The sequence below is a fragment of the Camelus bactrianus genome, chromosome 10, assembly GCF_048773025.1.
Source record: "Camelus bactrianus isolate YW-2024 breed Bactrian camel chromosome 10, ASM4877302v1, whole genome shotgun sequence".
NCBI lineage: Eukaryota > Metazoa > Chordata > Mammalia > Artiodactyla > Camelidae > Camelus > Camelus bactrianus.
Window position 1 is genome coordinate 62846870 of NC_133548.1, and position 25160 is coordinate 62872029.

Consider the following 25160-nt stretch of genomic DNA (forward strand, 5'->3'; position numbering starts at 1 on the left):
GCAGGCGCTGGTCACCCAACATGGCTTCATGTTGGTGATTCTCAGACGTGGTTAATTTAAGACCCCAAGACTGAGAGGAAGATAGTTAGGGAAAGCTCATTTGGTCTGTAAAACAGTCCACTTAGAACAGCCATATCTGTCCAACACAGCTCTGAAGAGTAACAAGGAAGTGCCCACAGTATTCCAGAGATTCAAGGATCTGTGAAAGAGTATCACTGAGAAGTGAGTTAACTTACAATAATTACAGATTATAATAATAGGAAAATACTTAAGCGTTTACGAAGTGCTTTCACAAGCATGTATTTTTAGTCTCACTCTCCTGTGCACAGTTATGAGTGCCTGCCTTTTTTTGCCCATGAAGAAACAGGTTCAGAGAGAATCGGTGACTTGCCTAAGCTGGTCATTAGTGGACCTGGCCCTGCATCAGTGGCCGGCAGGTCAGGAGTACTACAGCATCTATCAAAAGAAGAGATTTGGAGGGCGGAGATTTATTCATTCATTTATTCATTCAGAGCGTATTTTTTGAGCATTTATTGTGTGCCAGATAGCTAGTAATGGCAGCCTTAAAAATAGGCTTTCAAAAAGTTCCGTGTTCAAAGAATATTTAATAACCCTCTTCAGAGTTCTATGATTACAGTGCATTTGCTAGAGCCACATCTCAAGGATCTGAAGGAGTAAGACTTTGTGCCACACTTTTTAACTCAAAATCCTACTTTCCTACCAGATGACTTCTTACAGTTCTGATATCTTGTCTCCCAAGCCCCAAGCCACTGAAGATCCGGGTTAAAACACATCACTGATTCACACAACCCCGAATACCTAAATATTTTGTGACATTAGGACCACGCCCTGAATTCTGCGTTTCATTGAACGCATTGCCTGCCTGCTGCCGCTCCCCACCCCACAGCACATCGTTCCAAGGTCATGTTCTATAGACTCTTCTTACAGTTGTATGCACACCTCAGTTTGTGTTAAAATAGCTTGCCCTCCAATTTAAGAAAGCTCTGTCCTCTTAAAAGAAAGATCCTTTAAAACTGGGTAAACCCTATTCTGAAGGCAGAGAAAAGCTAAATATGATTAGAGTCTAGTTTTCCAGTATGAAAAGACTCAGATATGAAACTGTCCTCTCCTCTCCCTGACATAATATACTTAGCAAAGTATTAACTTTTTGCAAGGTAGCTTTTGGCATCAGCTTCCTGGATTGTCATCTAAACAAGACATATAGTTCTAAACGCCTAGAATTTTGAAGATAGGAGTCATTTTTGTTTTCAAAAGGCTAAGGCTCATGTAAGGTATCAGGTTTCTATTCCTTCAGCGGTGTTGCTGCTGGGTTTGTTTTGTTTTGTTTTTTTTCAACAGGAAAAAAAAAAAAAGGAAACAACCATGCTCAGTGTTACCATGGGATAATTTTTGTTCCTTAGTTATAGAACTTTGATGGATGTGAGTACATCAGAGCCACATCAGTTCTCCTGGATGAATTTGTGACTTGCTTTTTATCCCGAGAGGTTGGGGTTAGGGTCGGGGAGGGGAATGGACCAAGTAATATATTAATTGAATGCATCCTTTTACAAAACCTTAGATGAATTGCACCCTCATCACAAGATTTTCCTTGATAGACTGGGGATCCCACTTGGTAGCCACTGAGCATAACAGCAGATGGACTGTGCCAGAGGAAGGTAGTCCCCGAAGTCTCATTTGATCATTTTATGACTTCCATTGAAATAAGAATATGGATATTATCCAGGAGTTGTCACTAAGCAAGTATTCTGGTATGATTTACAATATTCATTCAGTCCGTTTTGTTGAACCAAAAAAAAAAAGTAAATGACGAAGGCAACAGCTTAGATTACACATGAAAGCTCTCTGAAAAGAACATAAGTATTTGTCTCCAGTCTTTTTACGTGCATACATTTGCATCGCAGAGTGGAGGAGGTACACACTAACTGTGTATGAGGCGGCTAAGCCTTCTGCAGTGGCCCCAGTCTCCTTGTAAAATAAGCCACAGCACTTATCTCTGCTTTCCATGCAAGGGGTCCCAAACCCACAGAGGCCAGCCAGTTCTCTCCAAGTCATCCGGATGATGACATGGCTAAGCCGGAATTAGATTTCTCATTCCTAAATTCCCAAGGCTCTGCCTGCTTCACAAAGCCCCTTGCCTTCCATATACACACACTGATGTGGGATAAACTTTATATGCAGAAGGAGAGGGTGCCAGAAAATCCCTAGAGCCACAGAGGCAGAAATGAGAGTCCCTGAGAAGCCGCTGTCTGCAGATCCCACTGAAGCACAGATGACAGAGAAATACTCCATTTGTGAGGATGGGGGATGTTGTGGTCGTCCCTAACAGGCTTATCGTGAGCCAAATGCATTTTGGAAAGTCTGGTCCGGTTGATTTCTATGAATTCACTTGACATTCCTACCTCCTTGGCTCTTAGTGCTCTGGAAGGTCTGTCTTCCTCCCCTGCCCTCCCTCTCTCCACAAGTTCATGTTCTCTAACCAGGATTTGGCGTAGGACTACACGTGTCAGCAGATCCTAAGCAAAGGCCAGCTGCCCTGCCATGACGTAGGTGCTGGACTCCCCAGGATCCTTCTTCTGCTAAATCATAGACAAAGAAGAGGAGAGGAGCTTCTGTTTCAGGGGTTTCTGGCTATGAATGCCTTCATGACCCAATAGCAATTTGTTGACTAGACAGGGATCTGGCCCTCATCCCCTGGATCCTCAAACCATCTTGTATTTCTGAGAAATGGAGATGAGGGTGGACAACAGAGGCTTCAAAAGGTCAGCCCGTCTCCTCAGCAGCAGTTGAACCTGGGTCTCCATGGAGGACCAGTACGTGCCCAGCAGCTCTGGGCCAGCCAGCCAGTATCCTTCTGCAGCACACTTTCTTCCTGAGTTTGATGCTCCGCTGGGGTTGGCTTCCTGGCAGGTTCAGGTGGGGATACTTGAATGTCCTCCCTGCACCAGTGCAATCAAAGAAGCAGGCAGGTCTCTGTTGTAGCTGACCCCAGGCCAGGGGCTGGGTGTATCCACAAGCTGTGAACAGTTAACCAGATCCTTCTGGAGTTCCAGATGTCATTAAATATATATACATTCTAAGCGAATGGCCAAGCCCCAAGCACTCTGTGAGATAATCTTAACCTAAATGATGAGCAGCAATCCTGAAGAACTGTTTTAAGAAGATGCTAATGTTTAATATGGGAGAGGTTTTAAATCTTAAATGTGTACAAAGCTGAGAAGTAGGAAGTCTTTGGTTTCTGCTTGGCCCCTTTCTGTCCCCTGCAGCACACACATAAACTGACTTGGGGAGTATGTATGCATTTCTGTGTTTATCTGATTTCTGGCCATCTCCCCGACTCAAACATCACCTCCAAGAGGGCAGAGATGATAACTCTTTTTGCTCACAGTGGTCACCCTAGCACATAGCACACTGCTTAGCACACAGTAGGTGTTCGATAAATATTTGTAAATCAGTATTAATGAGTTCACAGAAATCATTCCTATCCTGGTAGTAACTAAGAAGGGTGCAGAAAATAAACAGACCCCCTCCTCAACAAGAAATTGCTGTGAATTTTTAAGGGATGAACAGAAAAAATAGGATCATTCTTAAACATAACTGTGGATTTCCGAAGCTCTGCTCTTATTGCTAATTACAAGAAGATTTGTGGAAGATCAGGCATACATTTGCATAGCACATAATGAGGGGGGAGAGTGATTATTAAAAATCAAACCAGGGCAGATTTATGACTGGATCAAACGCAGTGTCCATCCTAGAACCTTCTTGTGAAGAAGCCCTCAGGCTGGTGGGGAGCAGGGTGTCCAGGAACGTCCTGCCAGATGCATGTTTAAAAGCACTCGGGTGTTGGTTCCCGCACAGATCGTGGACGGCAAGCTGTGGTTCCAGCTGGACTGCGGCAACGGCCCCGGAATCTTGGGCATCTCGGGCCGCGCTGTCAACGACGGGAGCTGGCACTCGGTCTTCCTGGAGCTCAACCGCAATTTCACGAGCCTGGCCCTGGACGACAGCTACGTGGAGCGGCGCAGGGCGCCCCTCTACTTCCAGACGCTGAGCACCGAGAGTACCATCTACTTCGGGGCCCTGGTGCAGGCGGATAACATCCGCAGCCTGACCGACACTCGGGTCACACAGGTGCTGAGCGGCTTCCAGGGCTGCCTGGACTCGGTGATGCTGAATAACAACGAGCTGCCGCTGCAGAACAAGCGCAGCAGCTTCGCCGAGGTGGTAGGCCTGACCGAGCTGAAGCTGGGCTGCGTGCTCTACCCTGACGCCTGCGAGCGCAGCCCCTGCCAGCACGGAGGCAGCTGCGCCGGCCTGCCGTCCGGAGGTGAGTGCGCCTGCGCCCTCGGCACCCTGCCCCTGCCGGGTTTGGGGGGGAGGGGGGATGCGGGGCAGACCTGCAGGGGGCCTCGCTCTCACAAGCATAACCGACCCAAGTGCTCCCCCAGGGAGGCCGTCCACTTCCTAATCCCCTTTACCGAAGTCGCAGACCTTGATAATTACAGGAATGTCCAGTTTAGCCAATCCATTTGCAGCGTCCCACAGGCGCAGTGCGCTGGCCTCAGGAATCCAGAGATGCTGTCACAGCCGCTGATTCCCTTGTCCTTCCACACTCTTCCGGGCCTCAGCAGCCTAGAGGAATAGGCTCTCCTTTTAAGTATTTGCCCCTTGGATGTCACTTGGATGTCACCGCAGAATGACTGGTAATGACCGTCTGAGTTATGACGTCCACCCACCGTCATTTCCCGGGTAGATGTATACCTGTGTTAGAAGCTAACGGGGGCACAAGGTGAACCCATCACCCCAGGAATAGAAGTATAGTGGAGCATGCTTTTATAACGTATGTATTAAATGTAAGCCCAGTGACAACTCTATAAAGGAGCAGAAAGTCAAGAATGAGAGGGCAATTTACATGAAGTACCAGGACAAGCAGTTAATGAGGGCGTGATGCTTTACCCCAGTAAATTTTCCCCCAAAGATACATCATGAAGACAGAAGAAAGAATAGAGTAGGACAAAAGGGGGCGGGGCTGGGGGGAGTGTGGATTTATAGGGTTTCTGTTGTTCAAGGGAAAAGATGACTTAAGTGCCAGGAGTCTGAAGACGAAAGAATCCCTGGCTTTACCCAGATGCAGGATCTGTGTTCAAGCAAACTAGGTCAGGCGCTCTCCTGGTTCAAGGCTTTGCCACCTCAACGGCCCAACCACTGATTCCACTTCATCCCCTCTGCAGAGTCTCTCCGTGGGAGTGTGACTAGCAAATTTAAACCTTCCCCGCAAATCACTTAGAGATTCTGCGTGTGCATTACCATCTACTGTTCGTGAAGCCCAACTCCAAATTTAGAGTCCATTTTATTATTAGAATGTTATAAACTGCCCATGAAATGATGCACTGCTGAAACGCAGACACCAAAGTTATTTAGACTTGCATATGTTACTGCCACAATGAGGGCCAAGGGCCCTGGGGGGGAAATTTCTGCCGTCTCGATTTAAGAAATCTATTTGCTGTTTTTACTGTCTCAGCAGTATATGTAAATAAAGGGTTGTTATGGTACCATAATTCCCAAATGATGGGCAGTAAGTATACTTCAGTGGTTCTATAAACCAGCCCGTTATGACAAGTCATGGCCAGTTTTTCACCAGGCAAAACAATTCTGCTAGTGTGAGCCATCTACGATGTATAAAAGGAGCATATAATTAAATTGGGTTGAAATAGAACACCACTCCACGTCCAGTGCTGAATGCATAGCCACAAATTATAACATGCTTTTAACCATGGCAGGATGTTGTTTTTGCTGGCAAAGCTATGGGCTTCTACAGTGGGCTATCTTTAAAATAATAATAATCATCACTGTATTAAGGAAAAAGAGTAAGGAACCTTGTTTTCCCTCAGTATGCATTCTAATTTTTTTTAGTTTAACTGCCATGAAATCCTTGAGCAAAGTGTTGAGTGCAGGTATGTTAGTTAAATGACTATGACTCATTAGAAACAGCAGTTTTCCTCTATTTTTAAAATCTCATTCGAGTTAACCAAATTTCGAGACTGAGGAGCACCTGCCATATACTTTTCACACGGTCTAAAGAATTTGTTTTCCCCTCCCCAGGGACCCAACTTTGCCCACGAGTTGCATCCTCTCTCCTACCCTTTGTCTCCTGCCCCCACCCCAACTTTCCCCGAAGATTGGGTTTGGGTTTGGGTTTGGGATTGGGACTCTGAAGCAGGTCCTCTTTCTTCCAGGGGAATAAAGCCTCTTATCAGTTCACATCTCTCCTTTGTACCAAGGAGATAATGTTTTCCTAAACCAAAGAAAGTGTCTTTCCTCACCTCCATCTAAACAACTCTCTCCTCTCAAGCCTACTACCTCTGTTTAGTTGAGAGGGCTGGATGGTCCTTATCTTAGTAGCCCCTCTGGCGTGGTCCGGATGGGGCAGCATTGTGGCCTCACGCACAGCAGTCCTGAGCCCAGGGCCAGCAAAGTCCTGGCCACTCAGCAGGAAATCAAAGAAGAGGGTTTCTGGGGAATCAAAGATACAGGATCCCTCTTCTGATGTGCAAGGAGGTGCCTGCCTGCTCCCTGGCTAGCAGGACCGGGGCCTTTGCTTCTAAAAAGAGAGATAATCCATTTTCTTGCCCCCATTATCTGTTCACATCAGAGGAATTTTTGCTAGGTCCCTGCAAATTCCCTAAATTGCTGCCAAATACCAAAGGGAGGGGAGCAAGAAAAGGAAGAACCAACAATTTGGCCTTTTACTCATATTGATGAAACTATTTAGCTAATTATAAGGTTACTGAAAATAAAGGAGAAATCATCTTAGTTATGACTGATGGTTTAAAAAAAACAATCAGGTTGAGTCATTAACAAAAGAATATTCGTGCTTGGAAGAATTCTGTCTGCCTACCAGGGATGCCTAATCACAGGGAGAGAGTCTTGCTTCTCTAGATCAATGGCTAGGACGCATGGAATATTCAGAGAGGAAATTTGAGCTGGAGAAAGTTGAGCGAGGTCCTTAAAATAACTATATGCACATAAGACAGTTTTTTTTGGGGGGGGTAATTAGGTTTATTTATGTCTTTATTATAATTTTTTAATGGAGGTATTGGGGATTGAACCCAAGACATTGTGCATGCTAAGCATGTACTCTACCACTGAGCTCTGCCCTCCGCTAGAGAATGTTGATGACACAACTGAATTGTCTGAATATCTTACGCTGGGACACCCTGAGTTATGCATTGCTCTAAAATTCCAGGACATATACTTCCCCTTGCCCTAATCATCCCCTTGGCCACTCAAGAATGCTGGAGTATTGGCCATTGGCTCTCCAGGTGACAGACTCCACCCTCAAACTGTGACTGTCTAGCACCCCATCCTTGTTCCAGCGCATTCAGAGCTGGTAAAGCAGGCAGCCCGCAGCAAGAAGTATTTTCTTTCAGAGAAGCAGGATTCTGTGCCAGCCACCTCCAAACCCAACCAAACCCTTGGCGTGAGAGGCAACCCTTAGCTTGGAATGACATGGTCAGCAGCTCTGACCAGTGTTGTAAGTCTGGCTGTCCCAGGAGCAAGCCATGGGAACCCCAGGGGAGTCAGAGCCCAGAACGCTGACTTGTAATAAGAGGCTAAATATGACTCTGTTAATGAACCACAGAGGGAAGGCTCTTTCTTGGCAAAGCCTTAAAATTACATGTATTTCATAAATATGAACTGGAAATAGCAACCACCGTGGAAAAGAAATGGCCTGGTCCCATTGTGACCCCTGCGTTTCCAGACCCAGTGGGTAGGCGGCAGCCCAGCGAGCACCCACAATCTGAATAAGGAGGCGTTGGTCCCCCATGCTTTATCCTGCTCAGCTCAAACCCATTACGGGAAAACCAAGTTAAGGCGAAGCTGCAATTTGGCAAAGCAATGTGGCAACTGATGACTGCCAGGCCAGAAATAGTCATTCCGACAGTTTTGCATGAGACTGGAAGCCCAGCTCTTAAAATGAGAAGTTGGTAACTTTTTCAACGGTAAAAGGTTCCACGTGTCAGTCTCTTCCTGGGCGCATGGTACTGTGATAAGAGCCTACCTTGCAAGTGCTTGTGCCCTGTGACACAATTCTTACCCCAGTATTCTGGACAAGTACTGTTCTTTCCTCCCCTCAACCCTCATTTTTTCAGATAAAGAAATAGGCCAGAGAGGTTAAGTTACTAGCCCAGCATCACACAGCTTGTAAAGTAGGCATGCCAGGATCCGATCCAGGTTTGTAGAACCCCCTCCCCCCACATCACCTGAGGGCCTGATTGAAACGGACCTTGTGATAGAAGACTCTCCAAGTTGTTAAGGGAAAAGGAGAATCTATTGACTTGCCTCGTCGTGCCCTGTCCACGTCAGGGGAACCTTCCACTAGCTCACTGAGTCGTATTTGCAAATTCCTAAACTTAACAACCAAAAAAAGTTCTCAGTGAAAAATTTGGAATTAAAAACACCCAAACCTATGAATCAGGATCTCAGAATCTGTAAGGGTGGAATTCAGAATTTGAGCATCTCTGTTTTTAACAAGCCTCCAAGGTAGTTCTGTGCAATTCTGAGTTTGAGAACCACTGACATTTGGGAATCCCAGTGAACTCTGTATTTGCAAGAGTGTGGATCAGTGAGTTCCAGGAGACATAGGACAATGAGAAATTCAATGTCAGATGCACAACCTGCATTTTTTTAAATGATTGCTTTAGTGTGAAGATTGAACTTTGTTCCCCAGACGGTCAGAAGTCTGGGGTCACTCTGAGCTCTCCTTCAAAGATCAAAGTAATAGCGTGTACCTACTCCATCTGAGCAGGTTGAATGAAACAAGTTCTTAGATGTTACAAATAGTTGGACACAGAAACATTTTCAGCAGCAAAGCTACCTGTGCAACTTTGGGTGATGTTTTGCTAAGTATTTTGTGTCCCTAACTTATAAGTGTCTAGATTACTTCAGATTACTTAGTCTATCAAACGGTCACCAAGTGCCCGATTTATGCCAAGCTTTGTGTTAAATTCTGGGGTCTCGTTGCCATCTCTGTGACCAATGGATTCACTCATGTGGCCTCTCTCCCCTCAATGCTGACTTAAGGAAATTGGACAGGGTTTGCTACTTGTGCTTAGCCTACTGGCCCACTGAGCTCAGGGGGACAGAGAAGGGAGAAAGCAGCCTCCCAGAGAATATCCTGTGGACAAATTTGACTGAGCTTTGCAGCTTATGGGGAAAAAAAAAATTTTTTTTTTTCTGGGTGACTTTCTTCTAAATACTGAGTTAAACTTTTTTTTTTTTTTTTTTGGTGCTTTGGAAAAACCTCATGGTATCAGCATTAATCATATAATATAGATACTAACAGAAAAACTCCAAACCCGAAAGCAGTCAGGTTATGTGCAGACACAAAAGAACATGCCAGAGGGTGGAAATTTACTGTGCACCTAATGTTGTTAACACATGAAATGTTTCCAGATCCTCAAGGAAAGTATTGGAGGCTCAGCCCAATATACAATACGTGAAATGTGAACCAGCTTTCCTAGGGGAAGTTAGAGGTCTCGCCTTCAAAGGTTTTCATTTTACAAGGTCTGAAGGTACTGCAGGGACCCTGCTTGGTGAAAGAGGAAAGTCGAGGTGACTACAAGTTGCAAGAGTAAAGTAATTTAATGGCCGAGGCCACAATCTGCAGCTAAGCTCACTCCGGTTACGATTAGCATCTCATGTGAGAATGTGGCCACCAGTTTCCTCACACTCATGAGATTCATGTGGACTCGAAGTTTCAGTACTTCCCGACATTCAGCCTAAACGTCACAGTTTAAAAAAAAAAAAAAACCTGAAAAGCCTCCCATGGCTTTTTGTTGTTTGGTTTATGAGCAACCTACAAATGAAGCTGATTTCAGAATCCTTGGCAATTACAGTAATTACAACAATAAAGCACCTAATGTTTGTGGGCTGCATTGTGGTTGATGAATTCAGGAACCTTATTATCCTCTCTGAAGTGGGCATTAGTGAGGCTTAATTATCAGATACAAATAGGGAGGTTCTTAGAGGTCAGGCAGCTCAGCCGTGATCAAGCCCAGCCAGTGGGTAACAGCCAGAACTTAGACTTGTACCCAGGGCCTCACCAACACATCACAGCTGCCTCCTCAAATCATAAAGTTCTTGGAGTGTCTGCGTGAAATCCATAATTCAGCAGGCAGAGTGGTTGATGCTGACTTCAGATCCCAAGTGCTAGTTTTCCATTTGTCATTATTTCCACCTTTGTGCAGAAGACAGGTGTTTCCGTATCAAGGCTGCCAAATCCGACCAGAATGATGTTCACCTACACCGCACGAGCAGGGCCGAAGGTTGAAGCCATTACTTGGATGAATCAGGTCGGAAAGAGACTAGCAAGTCAAAGGAATGAGACATGAATTATCTTGATTATTTGCCTGCACAGCCCAAATTCACTCTGTAATTGCCAAAACCATTTCTGTTTTTGCACTTAATAGGTTTTGCAGTGTCCTCTTTGAGCAAGGAAAGGAGGGGGCATTTTAGGTTCGTCTGGGTGCAGATTTCACAACTGTCTGCATCCACTGTAACTAGGATTGTAAACAAGAGCATAGCTTCAAAGCAAGGCTTTAAAACACACTTCCCATTTTGCATGGATGTGAGAGGAGAGAAGCTGTGACATTGTTTTGTTGTTTTTTTTTTAATGTGTATCTTAATGCTAGTGGGACAATGATCTTTTTTATGTCTGGGAAGTAGTGTGAAGTGGCATCTGCCGCTTACTGACTGTGTAACTCTGGGCGGAGCGTCTTATGTAAGCCTCAGTTCCCGTTTTGTACAATAATAGCACTTCCAGCATAGGGTGGTTGTCAGGAATTGTGAGATAACGCATGGAAAGAGCTTAGCATCTTTCCTAGCGCATAACAAACTGTTGTTCTTGCCAAGAGTTTCCTTACTCGACATTCTCCCCCAACCCAAGGGGAAAAAAAAAACCTACTCTTTTTTAATAAGCCACTGAGATTATCCACTACATTTTATTGTTTCTTTTATATTTACAAAAGTGTTAAAATATTATTGGTGATCAAATAAGGCCTGGCTATCTTTTGGAATTCCGTTCCCTCTGTTTGTGTTTTATACCAACATATGGGAATGCTTTGCAAGAACAGAAGCCTTATTATGCTATTATCTGTATTATTTAATAATTATTAGGCTCCCAGAAGGGGTGTCTGAAGCTCTCCATTTCATGCATCTCATTGGCTCCCTGGACAGTTGTAGGGAATAACTTCAAGCTCCTCCTTATTCCCAGTAAGTAGGGAGTTCTGGCTCACTGACAAGTTCCACTGCCAATACAGTTTCGTAGAAAGATTTGAGAATCTGAAAGCCTGGCTTCAAGTTCAGACTGAACCATTTACTAGCTGTGCGGACTTGAACAAGCCCATGCTCTCTCCAGCACCCCCATGGAGTTGGGATGTTAATAGGGCCTCTTATTTCTCTTCCACAGGATGATTTTGAGCCTTCACAGAATGACTGAAAGTGATTTCAAGCCACTAAAGCATTAGATCACTAATATAATTATGGCAGACTTGCTGATATTATAAAAATGATTAACAACAGGGCCCAGGCCAGGCTAAGGAGATCATAAAAAATAACTTCATTACAATAGGTTGAATTTTCTCAACAAGCCTCTTTCACAAAGGCTGAATAATAGACATAACTATTTTTTCATTAAAAACAAAAAAAAAAATTTGACCTCCTTTTTAAAAAATCCAATTGCTTTCCCCTTTCATGTTAACATAAAAACCCCACCAGATTTAAAGTTCTAAAAGCAAGAATTCTTCCAAAGGGTCTCTGCCTCCCTTGCCCCATGGGTTTGAGAGCATGAGAACAGGTCCTAGAAAGTTTGCTTCTCTTTTTAATAAACAGAGAACTCTAGATGGAAAGTGTAATGAAATGTGATTATTAAAAATACAATTTAGGATAATACCAAACGGCTTAGGACTCTGGAGCCAGACTGCTGGGATTCAAATCCACACTAGCTTCACGACTGTGAAGAAGGAATCAATTTCTCTGCACCCCAGTTTCCTCATCTATAAAATGAGAGCAATAATAGTGCCTTTATCATAAGCTTGTTTTGGAAATTAAATGAGTTAATATATGTAAAGTGCACAGAACTGTTCTTGGTCCATAATAAATGTCACATGTCACATAAGTGTCAGCTACCATCATCACCATCATCTTCAAAATAGAAAGCTAGCTTTCTTAGACAAGAGCAAGGCCTCTCAGTCGTGTATGGTTTATAGTGATCTCTGGCCTCACAGGTGGCGTTTTTCTGTCTTTGTATCCCCAGTCCCTGTTCCAGGGAAGTGCTGGTAAACCAACCCTCCAAAAATATGATCGGCAGCGTTTGTTGAATTCTGTAGTGTAAACACTCCCGTCCTGGCTGGCGTCAGGCTACCAGCGGTTTAATAACCCTCTGCCAAATTCCCCGAATACTTCACAGTCGGCGCCCCCGACCTCCCCCCAGGGCGAGCTGACTCCAGCATACCGCTGCCCGTGGCTCAGACACTCTGTCAGTGAAGAGGTTCATCAGTCAGGCTGGCGGCTGCAGCAGGTAGCTCTAGATCTCCCACAAAAGATAATGAAAATGACAAAATGCAGAAAGAAATGTGTGGGAGTAAAATAGGCCACTAGAGGTAGTGCCTCATTTTAAATTCTGATTTTCCAAGGCATAGAGACACCAAATCAAAGAAATCAAACCCACGACCCTTGACCCTTGACCCTCGACCCTTGACCCTCGACCCTCGACCCTCTTTAGAATCCAGTTTCCATGATAGTGATTCAAATGTCCCTTATTTCCAGACAGTCCCTCCTTGCCCCTCCCTGGCCCGTCGACTACTTCTGCTCTAGTTTTATTTGAGAAATGGCCAGAAGCTTGTCAAATTGGGTCTGGAGAGGGAGCGGTTTTACCTGAGCTGACCCTCCTTGCCTTAGATTTCCCCTTCCTGACTTCCCTCCCTCCTCATCATTGGAGCACTTTGCAGATTCCTCTACTGTGGTTGTCCCCCACTTCCCTTTAGTCGAAAAAGGAATCATACTCATCCTCACGAATCACCCTGCCTCTAAATGGCATGCCATCCTCACCAAGGACTAGCTAGGTGACATAAAGAAGCATTTTCCCAATCCCAACTGCTTTCAGTGATCCCCACTCCCATGTTTTTTAGATAGCATCACACTGTGAAGAGTAGGTTTTTATTAGTATTTTGTAAATTAATTGTGCTAACAGAAAGAAAACCTGCTCTTCAGTATTCTTCGTTTAAAAATACTTCTGTCATTTTTCTTCTTCTTTCAGCTTTTTTTTTTAAATTGAAGAATAGTTTATTTATAATGTGTTAATTTCTGGTATAGAGCACTGATTCAATCATACACATACATATATATATTCCTTTTCATATTCTTTTGCATTATAGGCTATTACGAGATATTGAATCTAGTTCCCTTTGCTATACAGTAGGACCTTGTTGTTTATCTGTTTTACCTATAATAGTATCTGCAAATCCAAAACTCCCATTTTATCCCTCCATCCCCCCTTCCTTCCTGGTAACCATAAGTTTGTTTTCTTTGAACTTGTTTACAGAACAGAAATAGACTTGTAGACATAGAAATCCACACTTCCAATTAGGTGAGCAGCTTCCCAAATTGGAAAAAAATTACCCCAAGTCAGCATAATTTGGACCAAGCAGACCTCAGGTTATTGCATCCTGCCCCTAGACTTCAACTAGCCATCTCTGGACGCAGTTTGCTTCTACAGTGGTCTTCCCTGATAAGTTAGTCCCCTGGTGTTTCACTGGTGTCGCATTCGAGGTGTTATATGTCTCTCTGAGCCTCAGTCTCTGGCCCTCTGTGGTTCTTAGCGCCAGGGAGGCTGGGGCCGCACAGTTCCCTCCTCTTGGGAATGTAAAGATTTCTTTCTTACCTCTTCCACCTGCCTCCTGAAGATGAATCTTTCTCTCTCCAAACCTATGAACACCCCCACACAGTCATAATGTTTTCCTGTACATGAGAGTTCTCTGGAGTGTGGATTCAGTAAAACATCCATGACAGCATACACTATTTCAATCTATACAGATTATTAACTATCTTACACCTATAAAGATCAATCTACACTATCCCAGCATCAGTCACTGACCCCTTGAGGGGCAGAAATTAGGCCAAGAACCCTTCAAATAAGAGTAAGGATGGTTATTGATGGAGTAAAGTAGATACAATGTGCTCATTGGTTGCTGAGACCCACAAACACCCTTCCTCTACATCAATCAATCTCCCCAGTGTTAGAAATGAGGCCTTTACCCCCCTCTAGGCGGGTGACAAGGGTCACTACTGGGGAATACATACAAGGGGAAATTGACCAACCCAAGGATACAGACACAGTATCATAGTTGACAAGTCCCACTGATGTGCTTAGAGTTTCCCATCAGATTTCTAGTTTTCCACCATGAAACTTTTCAATATTAGCTGAAAATCCAGAATTACCAGACAAGGAAGAAAATCCTCTCACTTGGAAGACAGGGACTGTATTAAGGTTCTCCTAAGAAACAGAAACAATTAGATACATACATACATACACACACACATAGACTGATTGATTGATTTTAAGAAATTTGTTCACAGGATTATGGGAGGTGGCAAGTTTGAAATGTATAGGGCAGACCAGCAGGCTAGAAATTCACGTAAGGGTTGATTTTGCAGTCTTTAATTATCTTTAATTTGAAAGCCTCAGAGCTGGAAACTCAGGCAAGATTTCTGTGTGGTAGTCTTGAGGCAAAATTCCTTTTACTTAAAGCCTTCTTTGGAATGGATAAGATCCACCCACATTATGTAGGGTAATCTGCTTTTACAGTCAACTGATTGTAAATGGTAAACACATCCACAAATACCCTCAGCAGCAACATCCAGGCTGGTTTTTGACCAGTAACTAGGCACCAAGCCTAGTCATTTCGACATATAAAATCTACCTTCACAGAGACCAAAACACAGAAATGGAGAAAAGCAACTTGGAGGAAACTATGCAAGGAGAAGGTTTCATTAACATATTATTAATATCTCCAGAGAATTAAGACAAGCTGTAACAACAAAACAGGAGCAGGATGCTATGTGTTTTAAGAAAATAAAGCCTCAGCAAACAAATTAAGAGCCTTGGAAAATGACAACATAGATGAAAATCTCAGTAAAAGTTTCAGAAGGTGAGAAACTCTCTCAGAAAGTAAAGCAAAAACCCACAGACGTGTAATATAAGAGAGAAAGATAAAACTAAGATCCAAAAGATCTGAGATCCAAACCTTAAAAGTTCCATGAAGACAGAACAGAGAAAACAAAGGGAAGAAAATCATCGATAAAGTAATTAAAGATTTCCCAAAGTTGTTAGAATTTCCAGATTGCAAGGGCCCACTGAATACCCAGTATTGGTTGAAAAAAACCCACACTTAAGTTCTTCTGAAAGCTCAGAAAACTGGGGGCAGAAGACTCTCCAAGTTGTTAGAGAGGAAAGGAAACCAGGTCACATGCAAACTTCAGGAACCAAAACAACTGTGGATTTCTTAAAAGTAACATAGGGGGAATTGCTTAGAATTCCATACTCAAATTATCAAAGAGGTGTAAGAGTGGAGTAAAAACACATTCAGCTATGCAAGGTGTCACAACACTGACTGCTTATAAACCCCTTCTCAGGAAGCTACTGTAAAATGTGTTCTAATGAAATGAGCATAGGACCTGTGATAAACTCCTGTGTGGAGACATCCTGCCTCTTAACAGGAGCAGTGTGGTGGGGAAGGCATCTTTCTCCCCATCCTGGTCTTTGTCGCTGGGATCTGTTCCCGGGATGTCTCTTACCATTCTCACTATCATTCATATATGTGGCTAATTAGATGAATTTTTGTGGACTATAGGAGTTCCAAACCGTTAACTTGGCATTTCTGTGGCAAGATGTCTTCCAAGTTCAAAATAACCAATTTGCTAATCTTCCTTGGAATTTGGTCCTGCCTAAGATTTGGTAGGGAGGAAGTAGGAGGCCACATTACGGTCGAGTCCGTGCACTCTGAGCATTACCAGTGGCATCGGTGGCTGACGAGCTCCTCTGTTTCCCCAGGCTATCAGTGTACCTGTCTCTCCCAGTTCACCGGGAGAAACTGTGAATCAGAGATCACAGCCTGCTTCCCAAACCCCTGCCGGAATGGAGGCTCCTGCGACCCCATAGGAAACACTTTTATCTGCAATTGCAAAGTGGGGCTCACTGGAGTCACGTAAGTGAGATTGTGCAATTAATCTTTCTCTACGCTGCTTTTTGTTGCTAAGAAGACAAAACAGTAGACAACAAACTGGGGTAAAATGTTCACCACTGTTAGGACAGGCAGAGGGTTAATATAGTTAGGTAAAGAGTGCTTAAAAGTGACTAAAATGTTAGCAGGAATTATCTCTGGATAGGGAGGTTATGGGTAAATTATATATTTTACTTTATACTTCTCTATATTTTTAAATTACATACAATTACCATGTGTTCTGTAATCAGGAGAACAATTTTTTTTAAAGAAAGTCGTCTATGCCCCCTAATATTTCCAGGATAATTCCGAGGCAGACATAACAGTCCATTTCCCCAGAACTCATTAACTGGACTCTGCTGCCTAGCATTTTATGATCATTCTCAGAAGCTGAAACTTACCTTTCCTTTGCAAATCTTTTCTTCCCTCCAAGAATGAGGGAAATTAAAGTGTTAGCCAAATGGAAAGGGAATGTTTTAAGTTCTTAGTAAAATGCCACTTTCAACCATCCTTGATGGTTTTAGAAGTATATATATATATATATATACACACACATATATATGTAATCTCAAGCAAGTGATACTCTAATTACCGATCAGTCTTACATATTCATTAAAGCAAATCTCCTGAGGACTTTACCAGGAAGTACTTAGCTGACTTTGAATCGTTGGATGTAATTTAAAGTAATAAAGCTGCATTTATTTTTAAATACTTTGTGATTCTGACCAATTTCCAGCTGACCTGGCCTCAATCTGCTCAAATTAGGGACGTTTGACTACATTTTAAAAGGTAGATTACTAAAGATGTAGGTGACCGGGCCTTTTAAATGAACGTATCAGAACAACTGCGGAAGTAGAGGGCGGAGATGAAGGAGAGATCCATGTTCTCAAATAATGTTAAACTAAGAAAGAGTAAGACTTAAATTTTTGCCTCATAATTATACTCAAAGCAAGTCATGGATTGCTTTAACGAGAATAAAACTGATTTCATTTTTTCATTAGAATGCTTCCATCCTTTTTTCCTGATAATCTGCATTTAACATTAGCCTATAACATAAGCATGGAATCCAGAAGATACGTTGCCAGGTAGCCCCCCACCCATCACCTACATATGTATGCCCTATTACCCCAGCTTCTCAGAGAGACCAAAAATTATGGTATCCATTGGAGGAGAATTTCAGAACTAGATTATCTCCTCCCAGGAAACTCTACATAGGGTCTGTATGTTCACAGCTCTTGATCTGCAGTTCTGCAATCCCCGAAAGCGCTGAGAACTGAAAGGATTACGGATAAATTGGTGGCAAACTAACTTGGTGGCAAAACCAGCCAAACCCATTCTGAGTCTATTTCTAGTCTTTATTTCTCTCATTTAGTGTGAATAGCCATATGTTTTACTGTAGAAACACTGGTATATTTGATTATGGGTCCCATGCCAGCAGCAGCCCCTGGGGTGGGTGGGTATTTTACATAATATGAAAGATGGACTGTATGTCATTTCTAAAACTGCAAAATTTTACATTCTGAAATTTATCTGGCTGCGAGGATTTGGAGACCAGTGCTTCTTCAACAGCATCTGTTGTTCCTTCTCTTCCTGTGCCTTCTCTTCTCTCCCACAACAGCCTCTTCCCTCCCCCCGACCCAGGGCGAGTCAGGATATCTGGGAGAGACTGCATTGGGAGAAGCACCCCCATGCAGGAGGCTGACTGGGGGCCACGGGTGGGCACGAAAATGCCCACCCACCTCCCCCACACGCTGCACCTCATCATTTTTTGACTTGCTTCAGGGACCCTTTAGGTGCTTTAGTTTCTTTTAAAGACGGCAGTTTAAAAATCAAGCGTCCGCAGGTCCTGATGCTTGAGAGGGGGCTTTCGTGTGTTTTGTCGCGAAGGTGCGAGGAGGACGTCAACGAGTGCGAGCGGGAGGAGTGTGAGAACGGCGGCGCCTGCGTGAACGTGTTCGGCTCCTTCCTCTGCAACTGCACGCCGGGCTACGTGGGCCAGTACTGCGGGCTGCGCCCGGTCGTGGTGCCCAACATCCAGGCCGGCCACCCCTACGTGGGCAAGGAGGAGCTCATCGGCATCGCCGTGGTCCTCTTCGTCATCTTCGTCCTCATCGTGCTCTTCATCGTCTTCCGCAAGAAGGTCTTCCGCAAGAACTACTCCCGCAACAACATCACGCTGGTGCAGGACCCCGCCACGGCCGCCCTGCTCAACAAGAGCAACGGCGTCCCGTTCCGGAACCTGCGGGGCAGCGGGGACGGCCGCAACGTCTACCAGGAGGTGGGGCCCCCGCAGGTCCCCGTGCGCCCCATGGCCTACACCCCCTGCTTCCAGAGCGACTCCAGGAGCAACCTGGATAAGATCGTGGACGGTCTGGGCGGCGAGCACCAGGAGATGACCACGTTTCACCCCGAGTCCCCGCGCATCCTGACAGCCAGGCGCGGTGTGGTGGTGTGCAGTGTGGCCCCTAACCTCCCCGCCGTGTCCCCCTGCCGCTCCGACTGCGATTCCATCCGGAAGAACGGCTGGGATGCGGGAACGGAAAGTGAGTAGGGAACAGTAGTTCATCATTATTTCTGCCACTAGTGTTTACCAGAAGGGAATTCGGGAAGGGAGAGCAGCCCCGCGGGGACAGCGCTCTCAGGAAGACATATTCTCGCTCTGAATGTTCACAGCGGCCCTGAAACATGGCTCTGCTTCTTATCCCCATTTACAGATGGGAAAAACGAGGCTCAGAGAACATGCACAAGGTGCCCAAGGTCACACAGCTAGTAAGAGGCAGCTGGTACTCCAATCCAGGGCTGCCAGCCTCTGAAACCCAAGTTCTAATAGTAGTGCACGTTGGCAGGACAACAAGCAGGGTAGCCACATAAGCGATGTACATGTGTGCTCTGACAGGTCAGAAGACAGTACTTCTAGGCTTAGTGTGAAGACTTGAGGGCAGCAGACGGACATTTGAGTTGGACCATGGTAGATTAAAGGTCTGGGGAAAGGAGGGTATTCCATGTAGAGGAAGAAAAGTCCTTCTATCTGGCTGGAATACAGAGTCCAGGAAACAAGAGAGTGAACCACAAGCAAGAAAAGTGGTCCAGGTCAGATGCTAGTGTTTCCCTCTCCTTTTAGCCTCATGCAGCAGAATTCTAGACAAGGAGAAGAGCCACAAGTGCAAAGGCCCTGAGGCAGGAAGGAGTTTGGTATGTTGAGGAACATAGACAAGGTCAACGTAGTTGGAACTCAGTGAGCAACAGGGGAGAGTGGATACATTTTAACAGCATTACTAGGGTAGATATTTAAGCAGGTAAGTAGCATGAACTAATTTACATTTTTAAAAGATGCCTTTGATTGATCTGTGGAGAAGAGACTAAACAGGACCAAAGAGGAAATAAAGCAGACTGAACATCTAGGTGAGAGACGGCGCTTGTTTTCCCTGCCCTAATGTCGCTCAGGATGAAATAAAGCAAGCTCTTTTGTATCCTGTGACTTTGCATCAGGACTAATGGCTTCATATTTGAGCAGCAGTGACACCCTGGCTAGCAAGAATTTCCAAAGCCTGGGGTTACGGTACTATGATATGTGTTGAGGTAGAGGGTGGCCGGGAGGCTGGTTTCCAATGGAGCTAAAAAGCATACACAGCCAAGGAGATAAAGGGTGTCTCCATGGGAGAAGGCGGCATTCCTACTGGTGTCTTTAAGCATAAGTACGATTTGGTAGGAAACTACTGGAGAGGGCCTTCTGGAACAAGAAGCAGCTCAATTAGTGTAGGGGACACATAAGGGTTCACCTGAGGGATGTCTGGCTCTGTTAGGTTTTTTGTTTGTTGGTTTTGGGATTTTCTGTTTTTGTTTTTAATGGAGGTACTGGCGATTGAACCTAGGGCCTCGTGCATGCTAAGCATGCACTTTACCACTGAGCCATGCCCAGCCCCCTTGCGCTAAGAGGAAGGAGAAGCTGGAGGTGAAAGTTTGGATGCCAGCTGCATGTAAGATGGTTGAATCTCTAAGATTGTGAGCTCACTGGGGGAGCAAAGCAGAGAGAGGATGGTCATTCTGGGCCTCTCAAATAATCTTGGAGATGCCCATATGTGGGAGGTGGGCAGAGGGTGGGGGCCAGGAAGGGAAACCAACACCCACCAACAGAGAGCGTGCAGGGAAAGTCGAAAGGGAAATCTAAGCCGAAGCCTCTCAGAAAGGTCAGCAGGGCTGAGCACCATAAAACCTCAAGGAGGACACAGTCTTTTAAAAAAAAGAAGAAGCAGAAGCACTTCTGTGCTTAATGCCTAGAAGTTTCTTGGCGATCTCAAGAATGTCTCAGTGAGTCCTCAAGATGGAGTCCAGAGTGCAAGGGTTGAGGACAAAGAAGTGGTGAGAAACAGAAGCAGCAGACGAACACTAAAAGCCACCACTGCTGTGTGCTGAGTCATCTCCTTAAATCCTCACATCTGCCCCACACGTGCACCAGTGGGAGAAGGGGATGAGTGACTTGCCTAAGAGCAGTAACTCGGAAAGGGCGGGGTGAGGATTCAAACCTGGTAAAAGTCCAAAGCCTGGGCTTTTACCAGGACCACTCTTTGGAACTTTAACGGGGTATGGCAGGGGGAGGGAGAGGGACAGGAGGGGAGAGGGTCTCCTGATGACGGAGGAGAGCCTCTATTCTATTCCAGTGTCGCCTCAACCACGCTCTCTGCTGACTCCGCCTTTGTGTAGACCACTTTAAGTCGCTGACTTTAGATTTTAACCATAAATATATTCCCTCTCAAATTATGTGTAGAGTTTGACTTTGCTACAGCCTTGCACATCCCCTGACTGATAGAAAGGCTCTTTCTATTTAGCAATGAAGAAAACCTTTGGAATGAATGGAGGAGTGGAGAAAGAGAGTTTTGTGCACAGCACTGTAGCCGCCAGATTGGATCATTCGACATTTCCTTCCATGTGTTCAGGGCTAAGCCTGGTGCCCACCTTTTGCTTTTCCGGGGCTCATCATGTTTTCGGTGCTGTTGCTGTTGGGAGGTGAATTTCTCCCCAGTGTCTCTCTCCACTTATCTCAGTTGTTCATCCAACTCATGGTTTTGCTGTGGCTCCAGCATCTGACAGCAGGTGCAGAGCCGCAGTGCCTGTTACCAGCATCACCCTTTGTGGAAGAAAGACCAATTTCTCTAGTCACGAAGCACAACTGTTCCCTTAATTGTAAGTCACCGTCTCTTCATACCATCACGTTATGTGATGATTTGAAGCTTTTCCTGGTGATCAGTTCCCTCCTCCCGCTTTGTAATGTGACAGCTTTATTTCCAGAATCCACCTAGGGCCAAAACTCACATGTCCCCCCAAAGTATTGTTGACTTTTTATCGAGTACATTTCCTTCTTTGTTAATCAAGGCAGAGCTAGCCAGCCGGCGAGACAATCTCTAGGCGACTGATTCATTTTTCACTTGACAACTGTGAAATATGGGTTGTTTTTATTGCTTCCTTTAGTCCATCAGATCAGGAAGTAGCCCTTTAATGTGTGTGCATGTTGTTCAGGCTGTCTTTGTCCAGCAAAGAGGGAGGAAGTGTGTGGCTAAGGACACATCCACACCGCCGACTGCCCTTCTACCAGTGCCGACTGCTGTTAATTCCCAAAAATGGTGTGACACTGCCCTCTGGAAGGCAAAGCTGAGTACTCCACGTGCTCCCCAGACACGGAAATTCGGAGAAGTGTAGTGGCATCCTTGCCTATAAAATATTTATACCCCTATTTTAAAAGTAATCTCATTTAACCTGGTGTTGACACCACATCGGTTCATGTAAATGATTTAAATTAACTCTGAATGGCAAAGAGCAACCCAGCCACTTGGTCCTCGCTTCACTCTTCACTGAGTCGCTTCCCACTGAGGAGGGAACACTGACTTCCGGCTGTCAGCTCTTTGGAAGCTCATTTATCACGGGTTAAGGGTTTCGAATCCATAATGTAAATCACTTGATTGACAGACCTTTGCCCCCGATGGCACAATCTATTTTCTCCTGTGGAGCTAAATTATTTTCTCTAAGCAAATGCAAGCGCCCCGAGAAGTGAACTCTGGCAGGGAACAGGGCTGGAAATATGCACAAGGTAAACGGTGTCATTTCTGCTTTCTCTCTGGCTGTCCCCGAAGACAAAGGGGATGATGACCCGGGAGAAGTGACCTGCTTTGCAGGCAGTAATAAAGGCAGCAACTCGGAAGTTCAGTCCCTGAGCTCCTTCCAGTCGGATTCTGGCGACGACAATGGTAAGAAGTCATCGGATTTGTTCCCGCGGGTGGGCTCTGTCTCCTGTGCTGGCGGTCACTGGTTGAGAGGAAGGTGATGGGACCTGTTTTGTTTCCTGACCTGATCATGGGCCTTTGCGCGTGCTCACAGCTTTTTGGGGGACTCCACTGGTGGCTGTCTTTACTGAAGAAGCAGCATTCAGTGAACTGAAGCTGTGAGCGGGCGGGGACCTGGGGTAGAGGTGGACGAGACTCCCTCAGACCTCCAGTAATGCGTCCTCTTTGATTTGGTTCATGATGGAACTACCTCATCCCAAATGATACTCCCTAGCAAACAGTGTGATTTATTTCCTTTTTAAATTTTAACTGATGACAGTCTCGCCACTCCACTATACACCCAGCCTCCCCATCATTAGAAGTAGTTCAGAGACAAGACCTGCTTCCCACAGGAGTGCTACTGTCGTTCAGTTGAATCCCCCTTATAATCATTTGGGGTCATGGGTCTCTGGAGAAGCTATTAAAACATGATGGATCAGCTCTTTAGAAAAAAATGCACATACACCCAAAGTGTGTGCAATTCCATGGGGTTCATGGACCTCACTGACATTCCAAAGCTGCTGCCTCTACCTCTTGTGAACCCATGTTTATGGAGAGGGTGCTAATGCTGGATTGGGTTTTCTGAGCTGAGGAACCAGCTTTGGAGGATGGTTTTGTCTGCCTAGAGCAAGGGAGGGGAGCAGAAATGGTCATAAAACAGTGAGAGTTTGCCTTAGGGTGGTGAGCCAAGAATAATTTCAAATACAGAGACAAGCAGCCTTCCCTTAGTCTATGCCTTATATCATTTTCCTATTTATCAGCAATTTATTAATGTATGTAATCATTCAGCCCCTAAGCCCTTACTGAGTTTCTCCTGAGCACTGAATCCTATGCTGGGCATTTTGTACCCAGAAGTAAAAAATGAAAATGATGGAGTCTTTTCCCCCCAGGTAAGTATAGGAACAGGAGAGCCCCAAGGCCATAGAAGCCATCATGGAAGTCAAATAGTCTTCTTCCCCCGCCATCACCCCCAGATCTCTTCCGCCTTCTTCCCCGGTGCCCAGCACTCCTGAGAGGTGCAGAAACCTCAGTGAATCTGACGGCTGGATTAACAAACCATGTAACGGTGGATTTCTTCCCAGCGATCTCGGAAGGTCAAAGGCAAGCCTCCAGATCTGTTTGCCTTGGTGTTTACGGCCTTCCTCATCCCCAGAAGCAAAGCTGCTGCTGGTTTGCATTTTATATAGAAGCACCCGAGAGCACTGTGTTTCCAGACTCCCGGCAGCAGCCCCAGCGGTGGTGCCTGACGGACTGGCTCCCAGGCCCTGCATCGTCGCATTCTGGGCTGGTCCTGATGCAAGCAGGCTTCCTAAAGTGTTAGGGATTTTCAAAAAATTCGTTTGAAGCCTGATCACCTCTCCACAAGCTACTGATACAGGTGCTAAGGCAACCCACATGAGCACAGATATCTCCTTCCCAGATTCTGACTATTTCAGAGGCCAAATGCTGACTTCCATCTATGTTTTACCAGTACGAGCTGGGTCTCGGATCATTCTAGGTGATCAGTGGCATCATATGAGTGTGGAGCCATCAGTCCTGCAAAGATTATCCTTAATCACTGGCTCCTTCAGTGGCTCAGAGCAGCATGGCTGAAAGATGAGTAATTAGCCCTGGGAAGAGTGCGGTCTTCCTCAGAGAGGTGTTGGGAGTTACTAATGAGAAATTAGCATGAGCTTACTAGCCACTGCCTTCCTAGCTTGAGTCACTGGGCTATGAAGTATGAATTTACCCAGCAATTCCTGGCGATCATGCCTTTCAGGCGGACTGGGCTCGGATTTGGTGCCATTTCCCATCGATTCCAAGAATCCTCAGGCCCCCGAGATTAAAGTGTCCACTGGGGTCCAGTGGACGGACTGTGGGAAGCTTCGTTCGGGTGTTTGCATGCTGTGCCTTTGTTGTTGCTAAGACAAGTGAACGTATGTTTAAAATACATAACTAACCCGAAGCTGTCCTTCCCCTCCCTCCTGTCTTCTTTTCCTGGCCACAAGCATCCATAGTGACTGTCATTCAGCTTGTCAACAATGTAGTTGACACTATAGAGAATGAAGGTATTTACTGTTTTCTTCCATAGCATTTCTTTGTGCAGAGTTATCCTTTTAGAAATATTGCTTCCTTGTTAGTTTGAACTAGGGGTGATTTTATTTTTTTATTTCATTTTTTATTGAGATATAGTTGGTTTACAATATTATTATAAATTTCAGGTGTACAACATACTGATTCACAATTGTTGAAGGTTATACTCCATTTATCAATTATATAAAATGTTGGCTATATTCTCTGGGCTGTTCAGTATAGCCTGATAGTTTATTTATTTTATGATCTAGGGGTGATTTTAATCAGCTGGCAAAAGAGGGGGCAGTAAGCAGGTGGTTTCAAATGAGACACTGGATGTCTCTCTCCAGAGTGAATTTTACAGTTTTGAAAAAAATAAAATAAAATCCAGTTCATAACTTTTTAAATAAATAAATATGTAGGGTACTTTTTAAATAAAATCCCTTTCAAGAGAAGAGTGCTTAATTGGTTAGAATCCAGATTAATACGAAATTCA

General features: G+C 44.9%; 1 protein-coding gene across 5 annotated transcripts in view; it reads left to right on the forward strand.

Moving 5' to 3' along the window:
• Positions 1-25160, forward strand: part of FAT3 (FAT atypical cadherin 3) — a 617077-nt gene that overhangs the window by 585277 nt on the left and 6640 nt on the right. For 4 of the 5 annotated variants that reach the window (XM_074372838.1, XM_074372840.1, XM_074372841.1 and 1 more), the window contains 5 exons: positions 3877-4345; positions 16130-16283; positions 18186-18841; positions 22424-22537; positions 24601-24660. In XM_074372838.1, the coding sequence (XP_074228939.1) occupies positions 3877-4345; positions 16130-16283; positions 18186-18841; positions 22424-22537; positions 24601-24660 (1453 nt within the window). The remainder of the gene's footprint in view (positions 1-3876; positions 4346-16129; positions 16284-18185; positions 18842-22423; positions 22538-24600; positions 24661-25160) is intronic. The other variant, XM_074372842.1, reaches the window with a different exon arrangement.